At 38.7% G+C, this 14,679-nt stretch overlaps 1 protein-coding gene across 2 annotated transcripts in view; it reads left to right on the top strand.

Annotated features, from left to right (window-relative positions):
- The window catches only part of SH3GL2 (SH3 domain containing GRB2 like 2, endophilin A1), an 82,561-nt gene that overhangs the window by 10,944 nt on the left and 56,938 nt on the right, over positions 1-14,679 (top strand). The window contains exon 1 of one of the 2 annotated variants that reach the window (XM_085529440.1): positions 5,120-5,209. The exons of the other annotated variant lie outside the window; for it this stretch is intronic. Coding sequence (XP_085385566.1) covers positions 5,135-5,209 — 75 coding nt within the window. The 5' untranslated portion in view covers positions 5,120-5,134. Of the gene's footprint in view, positions 1-5,119; positions 5,210-14,679 lie in introns of those variants that run through there. 2 annotated transcript variants of the gene reach the window in all.

Here is a 14,679-nt window from a genome sequence, read left to right as displayed (position 1 = left end):
TCTGACAATGTATAGTAGAAAATTAGGTGATGTCTCATTTCCTTTGCTGTCATTTTGGGCTCTGTAAAGGTAATAGCTGATTTACACCTTTCATTTTGAGATCAAGAGCACTTCTCAAATCATACATTAAAACTAGGTACATAGAATTTGTAATAACTCTGATAAAAAAGAGGCAGTCTGCCCAAGCAGGTTTGCAAAGTTCTCTTGACACATGCTGAAGTGGTGCTGTTATACCTTGTTTACTTTCATCCTGAGAAGGACTTCATATCTCCATGCTCGGTGCACTGGAGTAAGGGAAAACTGAAAATTTAATGAAGCTTCAATTCCAATTCCATATTTTTCTTACATGTTTGCAGATTAACTACACCTGTGTCCAGGGAATCTTCTTCATCTGCATGAACTTAAGCACATTCACTGCTGTAGACCTTTTTGTTCCTTGATTTCTTCCTGAAATGTCTGTCAAATCTTTGTAAAATAATCATTTTTTGAGAACCGTATTTCCCTTGAATTCTTAATTCATGTTATTGCAGTAAAATTAAGTTTAGGAAGGTAAATCAAGCAGCTGAGAGAGAAGCCATGAATACCAAGTAAGCTTTATGTGAAAGAATGAAGATCAGATTGGGAGTATGAGAAACAAGCCTGAGCTATCGCTGAACTGGAGGCAAAGTGTGCTTGAATCCTTGAGCTTTTGAGAGCGTGTGAAGGAGAAGGCAGTAGCAGGGCAGCAAGGATGGAGTGTGGGACCAGACCTTACCTTTGCTTTCTGGGATTTAGGAAGCTTATTATCATTACGCTGTTACAGAAGAGTTTATGAGGGATGCTCTAATTTTTATTGCATTTTCTGTTTCCTATGGTGTCATCAGGCAAGCAGTCATTGTAGGACAGCTTACTGTGACGGTATCTATTAGACATCAGCAGTATCTTCAGGCTCACATTTCCTGTCTTAATGTCTCCACTATTGCTCTGAGAGAGTCACAGTGGTTTTGAGGTCATAAATATAAGGCATGTAATGCTGAAACTTAGAGTTATGAATAAACCTTGCTCCATTGTATTCCCAGCTGAGAGTCAGAAATGCTTTGAAGTGTTGTTGCCCCATTTTCACTTTTGTGGCTGGCATTGCCTTCTGCACACTGAATAGAAGAGTAGCAGCCATTTCTGGATGCCTTGTGCTCAGCTGTTGGGAAGCCCTCAGGGAAGGAGATAGGATCTCTGTTCTAACTGATCCCATTGCAGAAGCCCAGGGATGAGGAGGGAAAAAAAAGGAAAGGATAAAAGAAACAAACTGTAGTTACAGCAACTTTGCTTCCTGCTCCATCTCTCACTAGGCTTGGCCAACAGGGGAAACTTTTCTTCAATGCACTATTCTGCAACCTTTTTATTCCCAAGTGATCCTTTTCATACAAGTCTCTGCTGCGAAGTGAGCACCAGGGAGAGAAGAGCTAATTTCACCTCTTCTTTCAGTGCCATCCTTTGATATTTTTGGCAGGATTTGTGAAACCTGGTTTCCTCTATAGACATCTCTGTGTTACCAAGGAGCTGGAACTTAAGAGAAGCAACTAATTAATTATGTCTCCTTGTCCCTTTTGAAAGAATGTATTTGGTTTGACAACTGGAAAGATTGGTGTTTGTTCTTATACCTTATTCATTATTTTTTTAAAAAAAAAAAGAGTTATGTCTTTAGCAGCTGCTCTAGGTTATAAAGCAGTACAGTATGGATCAATTCTTAAACATGGTATTTAAAACGCAGATCAATTCACAAAAGCAGAGAAAGATCTTATAGTATTAGAGGGAAACAAGTAATGCATAGTAAAATCCGAAACGTTTTTGCCAAATTTTGGTCTTCTAAGGCTAGTGAGCTATCATTAATGTTTGTGCAGTATACATTTACTCAACAACAAAAACAAAAAAATCACTTGGCTGACTAAATTCGGTAATTTATATTGTTTTGCTTATTACATTTCAGATGTTCAGGGGTGACTTTTAGCAGAACTATTTTCTGAATTGTGTTTTTTCAGCATATATAACCAAACATAAAGAAAACAGCATATAATCAAGACATTTTAAAATTAATAATACTGTCCTCTATCTCTTCTTTTCTAAATTCTCATGATTTCAAGGTTTAAATCTTAGGTTCTTTTAAGGATAAAGCTAATCTTAAGAATTTTGCGGCAGATGACAACTTTTGCAAAGACCTGGCAATAATTCCTTTGAGCCATTTTGTCTCCTGTCAACCTATCTCCTCTGGGAGCTGTTCCAGTTTGAAATATGTGCCAGAACTTTGACTGAGGCATGACTGTACTCCTACCTCTTGCTTTCTTTCATGTTGAGTGATGTATCTGCTGATCTGAAATTCTAAGACTATGACTACATTGACAAGTGATACAGTGAAATAGGCATGGGTCTGCAGACCTGAACAGCTGGTGCAGAGGATCCAGAGAGTCCAGCAGCAGACACAGTTCTGGCATATCAATGCAACAAAAGTAGTGCAAAAGAGGAAGAGTAACTCACAGCAAAGCTTGGGCTGCTGTTGGGTATTATGATTTGTTAGTTGTTAGGATTATCTACTGCCCAGCTTTTATCTGGGTGCACAGAAAAAGACTGATTAAGGATCCTTTGTTTCTTAGGCCAACTAATGTAGATATCAGAGCTCACATGTCACAGGGCCTGACCTATGACATTGAAAGAGCAGTTGCAAGCTATTGAGGAGTCTGTATGAATTCCTAATTTCTTAGTATAAGAAGAAAGATGACCATTGTAAAATAGGACCCTAAAGGCGAATGCCTGTATCCTGATTTTTATTGCTGTTATGTATGTACATATATATATATATATTATGTTATGTATATACATATATATATATATATATTCCCCCCATATGGAGCCATTGCACTCATGCAACCTGTGCATTTGCCCTGTAAGTACAGTACAGTAAGTACAGTGGAGTACCCTGTCCTTGCTTCAGAGAGTTGTGATATGATTTCTGATTTGCTAAACTGCCATTCCTGTCTCTTCCTACTGATTTTAAATACACTGTTTTAAAAATACAAGTTTTCTACCAGAGTTAGATATTTTCCATGGGATGTAAAGTAAGATTTTGCCCAGTTCAGTGGGGTGGGAGGCCTGATGGATTTTGTCTACACTAGATAGCCAAAGTTCCTTGTGGGAACAGAAATATTTTAATCTATCAAGGAACTTAAAGCTCTGTTAATATAGACTGTGAGACATACTCTATGCAGATTGATGTACCTCCTGTTCAGTCGTGGATTTGCTTGAGAGATAGAGATGTTAATGCTTTTCCACGGGATGTTCTCTGAATTTGCTTCTGTTTTGCAGACTTTCTTAATTTGCAAGGCATATTGCTGGAGCAGACTTGAACCTGAGATGCATGGGTGTGATTTTCTGGTTTAGAAAAATAGAAAAATGCATATCTTCAATTTTATCTGTGCAAGTGCTGTGGACCTACTAGCAAGGAAGAGTATGTTTTGATAAGACAGTGAGAGATGCCTGCAGGTACCCCTAGGTGTGGCTGTTAGCTGAGGAGTTTAGAAAAGCCCTAAGAAGTTGGGCTGAGTTTATAGCATTTGCTACAATCAAATGGATGCAGTTTTCTTGGTATATTACTCATTCTGTCCAACTTTTTCTGCACTATTAAGAGGGCTATGATCACTTGGGAAAATTAAGTTGTGGAAGGAATCTAGGATCTTTCTTCTATGTGTGTGCTGCCCCCCATTGCTGTTCAAAGTGCAGCAGTGCTGTTGCTGTTGCTGCACCTATCCACAAGTATACTGTTATTTCTGATCTTCGAACTGAAGCTGTGAATTCTGGAAGTTGAAAAGAGAATTTGTAGGAGAGCAGTCCCAACAGACCTATTGTTGTGTGTTAGGACCATGCATTTCAGGCTAACCTTTTCTTTTTTTTAAGTCATTAATTATTTTATGAATTCATGTAAGGTGAAATGACTGTTAATGCCTGAAGTTCTTTTAATGCACAAAGGTCTACCTACAAATAATAATGAAAACCAAAAGAGATGAAATTCAGGAGGAAAAAGAGTTACTACTTTGGCACATCATAAACACTTAAAACAGTTCCCTTCCCTTCCCTTCCCTTCCCTTCCCTTCCCTTCCCTTCCCTTCCCTTCCCTTCCCTTCCCTTCCCTTCCCTTCCCTTCCCTTCCCTTCCCTTCCCTTCCCTTCCCTTCCCTTCCCTTCCCTTCCCTTCCCTTCCCTTCCCTTCCCTTCCCTTCCCTTCCCTTCCCTTCCCTTCCCTTCCCTTCTTTTCCTTTTCCTTTTCTTTTCTTTTTCTCTTTTTTTTTTCTTTTTTTCCCCACATCTGTGCTTTTTTTGGTACAGGTTTTCTTAAGTTCTGTGGCTTTTGTGCTTGCATTGAGGTACAATAAAATAAGTTTGCTGTTAATATGTTTTATGGATCTGTAAGATATCTTGCCCTTTGGTTATCTTCAGTTTGTTACTGGTGATGCTATCTCCCTGAGCTCAGGATGCCCTGGAGCCTGAACATATTGATAAGCAGGGTTAAAAATGCTCATGTCTCTTTCTTTGTGTCATGGGATGCCTTCTTTATGTCACTTGTATCCCTATAAAAAGATGATGTAGCGTATAGGAGTAACTGCAGCAGATATATAAATATCCCTCACTGCAGGTCTCTCTGGGTCTGTGGAGTCACTGTGATCTCTACAGACTTGGCAAGGGCACGCAGATGTCAAGGCTTGAAAAGGCTGTATAGGCTTTCAAAGTTTTCAGAAAGTTCTTTCATGCAAGCTGGATAGTTCTAGTGGTTTTGTTTTCTGATTTTTGTTCTCCCCCGATAAATCTTTTTAAAATTGAATACCAGATGTGTGGTGTACTTACTTTATTGTCATACTGCAGAAGTAATGTTTATCAGTAGCTCTGTAAATAGCCTTCATGACAGCTCTCTTCTTTCAGCATACTTGTGGTTTTTAGGACTATTATAAACTTCTGTATGTAAGATTTAATGGCATCACTGGGGATCATTGCAACTAATCTTTGACTCTTTAATGTTAAATTATCACTTGTGGAGAAGTGTCCATAGACCTCAACCACAATAAATTGTATTGTATTTTTTTAGTGGAATTCTTAAGTGACCTGCCCGGGAGGACATGTGCCTAGATAACACCACCGAGAGACTGCTTTGCCCTCAGTCTGCTCTGTCTCATGCTGGAAATAAATACAGGGTGAGACATGCCTGAGTGCCATCCTACATACGCATGTAGTACTTAACCTTTGTCTGTGAGAGCAGAAAACACTGTAAAAATTTCCCAGGCATTTCCTTCATGCATTGCTAACTTGGCACACATGGTTTTACCACTGGATTGTTTGAGTGACATCATGAAGAGTAGCTGTGCCACTGAGACTGACAGCTTTGCCTAATTTCAGATGCTTTGACAGTTAGCTGCTTTACAGGTGTTGCTGTATTTGACGATTAACTGTTCCTCTGTTCTGGTCCTGGTCCTCTCTTAGGAGCTATGAAGCTCTTAGGAGCCTTATTAATACATTACTTGCACTTGCTTGGTTTTTTTTACACTACAAAAATGTTTGTTTTTATACCAGTTCTGCTGCACACATAATACCCTCATCTTCCCAGCTGATTTCACCTCTGCATGCTCTGTGGAGATGCCTGTGAGTCACTCTTTGCGTCTCTTCATTTGGAGACGGATTTAAAATTCTGGAATCCAATTAGTGTCTCCCCATAGACATGCAAGCCTTTTTCATTCCTAGTTTCTCTGCTTTACTCGTCCTTGTGGAACTTGCAGTGAGATTACTGCAATGCATCCCCTGTCTGCAGATCTGCATATGATTTATGTATCAAACACTCCTCACTGTGGGGATGAGCACATTATACTCAGACAAAGGGAATATGAAGTTTTGTATATGTTTCCAATTTTTCACATGGCAGCACAGGAGATTTTTAGGTAACTACATTCCATCTCTGGCAATCTGCAGACTGCAATTTGAGCAGAATTTTAAATGAAGTGGTAGGTAAGGGAAAATTACAAGTTAATGCTCCCATCTGACCAGCACAAAATATCTGAGATGTAATGCAGTATTTGATTCTTTTGTGGAAGAGTGGTGCTTTTGTTATACATGTGTCCACTGTAAACACAAATGGAAGGACAAAATCTGAAGAGTATCAGAAGGAAGATTAGCAGGCTTTTTGGAGCAGACTTCAGCAGAGCAATACAAATTAAAGGATGAAAGTGATTTCTGAAGCAGTGGTGAATATTTTATATCACATGTTCAAGTTGCAAGTTATGACTGTTTAATGAGACAAAAAATTGAACATTTTGAAGCGATGAAGTGGATTGCTGCAATACTGAGGAGTTCTATGAAAAGTGCAAGTTTTATAAAATAGTTTTGGACTTTGGCGTTGTTTTTTATCTGAACCTTTGGGTATTTGTGTTTGCTTCTAACAAGTTCTGGCACCAAATGCTCGCTGCAAAATTTTATGAAACACTTCTTTTCAAACTATCATTGGCTTCCAAGGTAAGGAGCTTTTCGGAAAATACTAAATAAAATTGCAAAATTTCAAAGTAATTGAGAGCTCAGAACTTTCAAAATCAATAAAGCACTTGTCCCCATAGAGTAAGTATAGTGTATGGCCTTTTCTTTCCATTGCTGTTGTCAGGATTATATTCTTCCAAATCCAAGCAGAACTGGTTGGGAAAAATGATGGATATTGTGTCCTTTTGCTAAGTATGGCACATCTTTCCAATCACATATTATATTTTTAACTATTTTTACACCAGCAGAGCACAAAACTTCTTTGATCAGTTCTTAAGGCTGTCAAGAAAATCCTTAATGCTTTAGATCTCATCTCCTCCAGTTTTCCCCTTTGCTCACCAGGTATACAACTGCAGCAATAACCCATTTACACAGGGTGATATCTTGGTCTCAGTAGAGCAACTCTGTAAAAGCAGGAGGATTGAAACCCAGTTTTGTACAGAGTAGAGAAGGCTGGCTCCAGAATATTTCACTAAATGAACCCTATGTGCCACAGATTTGCCTATAGAGTGCTGTTCAGTGATAGTGGGGAAGGTGGCTCTAACTAAATGAGGATGACTATACCAACATGCAAAGATTATTCTACTCGTGGTATATTTATGTACTAATGAGTTCCACTGTGACAAACTGTAAAGTCATTAAATTAAAGCCACTATGAATCCCATGCAAATAAAACAAATTACAGAAGAAAAATGGCTTTGCTGTTTTTGTGCAAATGGCTTCTCTCAGCACTGAGGTCTTGGTCCAGTTTTGAAGGTCTTGGTCTGGGTGTTGGTAGTCAGGTCAGTTCCTAGTTGTGACAGCAAGACCCTAGCAATCATTATCACTTTAGTTTTATTTTGTTCATGTGTAAGCATCTTTATCATATGACAATGGATGATGTTCTGACACATCTCAGGCTCTCACATGAGGTTTCTTATAAAAGTGCCACAGCACAGTTAAGCCATGGTAACTCCTGTACTGTGCGCATTTAGACTGCAGCAAGAACAAATGCAGCTCTTCTGGCTGTGTTTAGCATTGGTACAGCCTCACATGGAGGTTGGTATTTGGTTCCAGTCTCCACAACATAAAAAGAATGTCAGGGTTCTTGAAAGCATCCGGATGAGGACACCAAAGCTGGCACCAGGGCAGGAAGGCACATCCAGTGAGGGAGGGCTGAATGCACTAGGGTTGTTCAGTCTGGAAGAGAGGAGGCTGAGAAGCGACCTCACTGCTCTCTGCAGCTCCCTGAGGAGGGGAAGCAGTGGGAGGTGCTGGGCTTTGCTCCTGGGAACTGGCAGCAGGATGAGAACAGCACAGGTCTGTGCCAGAGGAGGGTCAAACTGGGCATTGTAACAATTTCTTACCACCAGGGTGGCCAAACACTGAAACAGCATTCCTAGAGAGGTGGTTGATGCCCTGTGCATGTCAATCAAATGCTCAAAAGGCAGTTAAATAATGTCTTCATTAATTTGCTTTAACTTTAGCTTATCTTTAAAGTAGTCAGGCAATTGGATTAGTTGATCTTTATGGATTCTTTCCAACTGAATGATTCTATTCAGGTACTTGCTATGTAAAACAGATGAATTACCAGTAAGCTAAAGGTTAAATGAGTCCATGAAAAAAAGTTTATTTGTCAAGAATGCTTTCATATTAGACAGTAAAATATAAGTTCACTGATTTGCTGGCCTTATGGATGAAACTTTATTTTCAGTATTGGCAATTCAAGAAATACAGTTGTTCAGCAGAAAATTGAGCCTGAATGTGAAATTCACATCAGGCCATTAATGATGCATATCTGTGGGACGGTACAAGGTCATGATTCTTCTAGGCAACCCCACAACACTGCTGATTTGAAAACTGAGTCCTCTTCTGTTCTTTCTACTGTTCCTACTTCTGCAGAGACCAGTGACATTGGAACTGTGATGCCTGTTTTGGCAAAAAGTACTTTTAGTCAAGTGTTTTGTTTCCTGCATTGAGTGTGTTATGTGGCAGTGTCCCAGAACATTACTCCTACATGACTTCTCCTTAAAGAGAAGCTCTCCATATTCTCAGCTCTTTATTTTTATTTCATTTCAGCCTAAGGAAAAAAACTGTTTTTGGGCAACTCTGTCTACTGTCCTCTCTTACATTTCTTACACTGGAACACTGTTTAGTTTACATCTCTTTTCCATTCAGACTTATTTTAAATGTCTTCTGTAAATCAGAGACTGAAGGAAATCTTACATATCTGTTACTTTTTCCCCTTGTGATTTTTGGTGTTGATCTTGAAGAGGCCTTGAAATAAATACAAAATTGCAGAAATTAACAGCACACACTAATGGAAAAGAAGTTCATACTTTTTGAGAAAACTGTCTTGTCTTACTTAAATCACAGTAAGCTGCCAGAATACAAATCTGATTCTATTTTTGTAGCAAGTTTCACAGTGCATAAAGACACAAGCATATGTGAAAGGAGAGTGTTTGTTGAAGTAGCAATGTGGAATCATAGATTGCTTTGAGTTGAAGGGACCTTAATGATCTTCCAGTTCCAATGCATTGCCATAGGCAGGGCTGCCACCCAACAGCTCAGCTGCCCAGAGCCCCATCCAACCTGGCCTTTAACAACTTCAAGGATGGGGCACCTGCAGCTTCTCTGGGCAACCTGTTCCAGGGACTCACCACCTCTGAGTAAAGAATTTCCTCCTAAAATCTAATATGAACCTACCTTATTTTAGTTTTCAGCCTTTATTTTTTATCCTATTACTGCACTCCCTGATGTACTTTAGGTAGTGGAAGGCTTCTATATGGTCTTCCCAGTGTTTTCTCTTCTCCAAGCTAAGCAAGCCCAAATCCCTCCGTCTTTCCTCATAGGAAAGTAATTTCAGTGCTCCAGTCACCTTTGTGGCCCTCCTCTGTTCCAGTCCAACAGCTCTGTCCCTATGGCAGGGGCACCAGCACAGAATGCAGCACTGCATGTGAAGGGGTGGGGTAGATTTATGACACTGGCTTTTCTCTCAGAATTTGTAATGATGTCCTTGTTGCAATAAGTTGGTCATGGTAGTAGTATTATCACTTAAGATTAATTTTTGCCAGGATGGTGAAGTCCAATGAAATTTAATGGAAACCAGAATTTCTTTTGTCAACTTGGCATTCACTGCTTCATTCTTTAGTCTTTTTATCTCCGGTGGAGTGTATTTTCATTTCTGATGGAAATATAAATTTCTTGTAAACTAAGTACTCAGAATTGTTTAACTACAAAACAGGCTGACTCTACTAATTTATAATATTGAAGTAGTAGAAAATTGTCACAATTTGCAGCAAAAAATATTTGTTTCTTTGTTTTTCTTTACTAGATTCTAACTCCTTTACTATACTATAGTAATAGATTCTAACTCCTTTTCTTTACTATATTCTAACTCCTTCTGAATCACTTCATTAGAGTAAATGGACTTTAGACTGTTGATGAGTTGAAGTGGTAGGAGAGACCAGTGAGAGTTCCTGTATTGTGGACATCCTGTACACTCACACACCATGCAAGGCATTAGAACAGGCTTTTTCTGGCAGCCCAAAGAACACTGGTCACTTAGCTCAGTATAATCATAGAATAATTTAAACTTAAGTTTATGTTTTGATTCTGAAAGAGTTTGAGCTGTCAGCCCTATCAGTTCATTAGCATAACATAGCACCTTTATTGTCAGCCCATGTTCACTATAATTTCAGTATGTTCTTGGAACTAAGTAATTTGGGATCATCAGCTGACTTATTGGATGACACAGAAAACCAAAATGACTTCTACTGCCATTTAGGGCTGAATCCTTCTTTTGTTGAAAGCAGTGTGGAAAACTGAAATGGAGTTGAGTGATGGGAGGATCAGGTGTAGTTAGACTGAGAATGGACAGGCTAGGAATGAGGTAATATTTGTTCCAGTACCAGACTTCCTGGGCAGATCATGGAATTAGCAGTCTATTCTAACTTGACAGCCTGGTAGCACAGACACAGCACGTGGGGATCTGAATATCTTCTAGCAGCTGGAAAATGGCTCACAAACAAAGCAAAATGGCGTTTTACTATATGAAAAAATTATCTTAATATTTTATGTATTCTCAGTGCTGAATGAAAGAGCTGCTAGTGCTTTGAATAGTGAATTATATTGAGACTGCCCAAGATGTCATCAGTGTATTTATTCAGTATTATTTTCCACTTAAGCCTCATGTCCATGCAAAGTAATAAAATATTAATAAAGCTTTGTGGTTCAGACATGGTGTTTTAGGGATGCAGGAAACACAGCTGCAGTTCCTTGAGTTTGCTATTCCTTCACTTTCTCACTATTAATAACTTGGAAGCAGAAGTTCTTGGGGATTTAAAGTCCAGTAAAGACTACTCCTACATGGATTCCCCAGGGAAAATGGAGGTCTGTGCAATATTGCTTTGCCTTGCCTCTCGCTTTGCTTCTGGCTATAAATGAACACCTTTCCCACTCAAGGCTATATCTTGAAATGAAAAGTTCACTTTTTCATTGTAAGGAAGTCAATTCCATTTTTGGATGCATATAAGTGAAGGAAGTTGTAGCTTCAGTCAGAGACCTTGGCTCTAGCCCCTGTTTAATTCTGATCTCTTATTGTGACTGGCTGTTCAGCGCTAAATGAGGAACATCCATGACTAGAAGTGTAAGAGAATTCAGGTTAATCTTGAATCCCAACTCCCACTGGCTGGGGTTATGGTTGGTTTATATTCTGCAGAGATAGAGGATAGAAAGAACGTCATTAGAGGATCAGAGCTGAATCTTTATATCCAACTCTGAGAAACATGTTCTCTTTTTATCAATGATTAGTTCAAACTGGAATAAACCCAGGGACAATGGTAGCAGAAAAAAACCTCCATTGACAGAAGTCAATCAATACCAGATAAGCTGCATTTAGAATATGTTTTTGCTGTAGAGGATTTGTCCTCGTCCTCATCTCTGAATAGTCAAATGTGCTGGGGCTGTATCAGTAGCACAGATTAACACGTTCTCTCCTGGCAGAGCTCAAAGCACCTGTGCCGAACTCTTAAATTTGTTCTTCACAGGACTACATTGATTGTTTGCATGAGTCCTTTTATAGGTAGCAGAATACTCTATCAGTGCAATAGTCATAGTTTGAGTAACGTAATTATAAAGGCTACAATCCATGCTCAGTGCTCCTGCTCCTGGACACATTTTTTCACTTTGGCTTGTACTGGGAGCACTTGCAATGCAGACAGGTACAGAGATCCTGTGTATTCTGTGACAAAGTTCAGCTGAGCAGGGCTGGTGCTTGGGGATGCTGCCTCCCCTGAGGTAAGAGCAGTGCCACAGGAGCATCTGAGGTGAACCCTGGACGGGCAGCTGTGAGCCGCTTCATGGTCTTCTGCACAGCATGGGATCAGGCCCTCACTTAGCTAATTTTAGTTATAGCACTGTGGGAGGAGGGGGGCAAGGTAGACAGTCATGCTTTGCCCTGTGCATGGCCTTTTCCCATTGATTTAAGAGTATTACAGTGCTTACATAACACCATTATTACAGTGTCCTGAGAGACAAATGCAGCAGAACCCATATCTGAGGTCATCTATTCACAGAAATTACAGTTTACTAGCCCTTCTTGGACTGTATTGTCCCCTGGCCTCCTAAACTGATTTATCATTGGCTAGTAAAGCAGCAAGTAAAGTACTTCTTTATATCTGCCTGGTACAAAAGCTGTACTGAGTCACATGCTATGATAATCTATATATGGCTTATGTGTTTGTTACATAATGTCTCATAAATGCAGGCTTGGGGCTCCATTTATCTTGGGCTGGCTCTTAACGGATACGTGGGATGCACGTTGCTGTGATGCTATTGTAAGGTCCCATATTTATCCATTTCTGTAGAAACATCCATTCCATTCTATGTGGCCTTTTATTAAGGATGTTAAAGCAAACTCTTAGAAGATTTACCAACATCATCATCTTCCTTTGAAAATGGACACAGCTGCGTGTATGAAAAGTTTCCACTGCCTTGAATTTAGTTACCAAGGTGATATTGTGAAATAAGTAGGTCGCTCTGAAAGTAATGAGTCCTATCTATTTCCATGGAAACTACAACAGATACAAAGAGCACAATAACCCTATTTGATAGAGCAAGTTCTCAGCTACAAAAGGCTATGTGTCAGCACAAACACCACCATTAGTTTATTCATGTGAATGAGCTGACTGAGATGCTCTTTCTTTCATGGTGTGATAGCTTTGCTTGTCTTTCGAGTCACTGTCACCACTGTTGGAGCACACCATCCACCTCCTCATTATGACACTAATTTAATTAATTCTCAGGTTCAGATCCAGAAAACAAATAACAGTGGAAATATTTGTTTTCATCCTTGAGTATAGTGCAACTTTGCAAATCACAGTGTTGCATTGAAATGATATTCTTGACTTGTCTTGGATACTTAAAGCAACTGGATTCTGGAGGGACTGACCTGTTAATTGACACTGTTAATACAAGTCTTAAGATCAGGGAGATATGTAATTCACAGATAAGATATCCCAGAAGTAATGATCGTGATTACGTGTGGGAATACAAGAAGGACTTCACAGAGCAGCTGCTCTGTATGTGAAGAAATAAAAAATGAGTAATCAGTGAATGGAGGTGTGAAATCAAGGAAGCAGCTCTGTCTGTAGAGAAAGATATGGTCATTTAGGCTACCAACCCACAAAGAAAAATCACCAATATGTTCTAGAAGTAATTAAATAATGCAAGAAAGCAACGTTATACTTCTGCAGCAGTTTGTGTCATTTTTCTTTCTCTGCGTTGTCAAGAGTTTCTGAAGGCTTATCCTTGAAATGAGTCTTATGCCCTGGAATATATTTTAGAAAAAGCAAGGGAAATACCATGCTTATGTGGTAGACACGAGTGTAATCAGCAAATGCATTTCACCATTAACTGTCTTCAAGTATTTTAGCACAAATTAGTATCAGTTACCATATTCCAATTCAAAAAATATTACTAAAACCAGAAATAGGCACAGTATAGGTAGAGATTTCAACTTTGAGCCTATCTCATATCAATTGTATTGTGTAGAATCCTAGGATGTGTAGTTAGAATTAATATTTCTTCAGGTATCCTATGGAAAATATGACAGAGAAACTTGTAGTGCCTTTGCTTATGCAGGTCAGTATATAACAACCAACTGATATTTTTGACAAAACATATGTAGATAGAAATTTAAGTTGAGATAGCTGGAAAATAAAACAGACTGACTGAGATAGTATACCCATGCTTGGTTCTCAGTACTATTTCCTATAATGTATTTACAAGCTAAATAAGAATATTCTACCATGATCTGTGAAAGTAGTCCTACCCTGAAGATTTTCTCCCCTCTGTAAAGAATTTCAGGTAGAAAATCACAAATCAATTAATCAAGTACACAGTAAAATGCAGAAACTGATTGTATGAGGTGTTTTCAGGTAAGTAAAAAATGTCAAGTATGTGTGTTTATAATTTCTTAAATTTATACGAATTCGGGGTGATAAATATAGTAGTTATTTTTTAGAGATAATTGTTATAATTGTTGTTTAGAAATATATTTTTTAATTTTTTAATTTTTATTTTTTTTTCCCCTCATTAGAAACAGTTTTATAGAAATAGAATAAATAGAAAAAAGCTGAATGTGGCAACTGAGTTCATTAATAGCAGTGCTGGCTTTCACCGGCCTAACAGTATTTATCCTTTTGACTGAATGAGTAATCCGCAACCTAAATTGAACCCAGCTGTCTTAGCCTGTTACTTAACTGCTGCAGTTTCTGGAATAAGCATGTGCTCGGCAGAAGCTTCCTGGAGATTATCCATTCCACTGAACAGGACACTGTAAAACTCTGATACATGCTTTACCGTACTGCAAGTATTCATTTGATGTTTGATGATCAGAAATCTGAAGTTGATTCAGCTGTATTCTAATTTTTATGCACTGTGTTATTACTCCTAGGATCTTTTCTTTGTAGGTCATCTACCAAAACTTTCTCAAAGTAAACATTTGTGGCTTTTGGTGAAGCAGATGGAAACCAGCACAAATACTGGTCAATATTTCTAAACCTTTAGTTAAGTATGTACTAAGCTATGCTGTCAAAATGGATGCTTACTTCTGAAATACATAAATAAATAAATTTTTAATTCTCTGGGTATAAATGAAAGA

This window comes from Coturnix japonica, chromosome Z, assembly GCF_054131305.1.
Source record: "Coturnix japonica strain WE chromosome Z, WE-NBRP24, whole genome shotgun sequence".
Taxonomy (NCBI): Eukaryota; Metazoa; Chordata; class Aves; order Galliformes; family Phasianidae; genus Coturnix; species Coturnix japonica.
The sequence above is the reverse complement of the archived record's forward strand: the minus strand, read 5'-3'. Positions and strand labels throughout refer to the sequence as shown.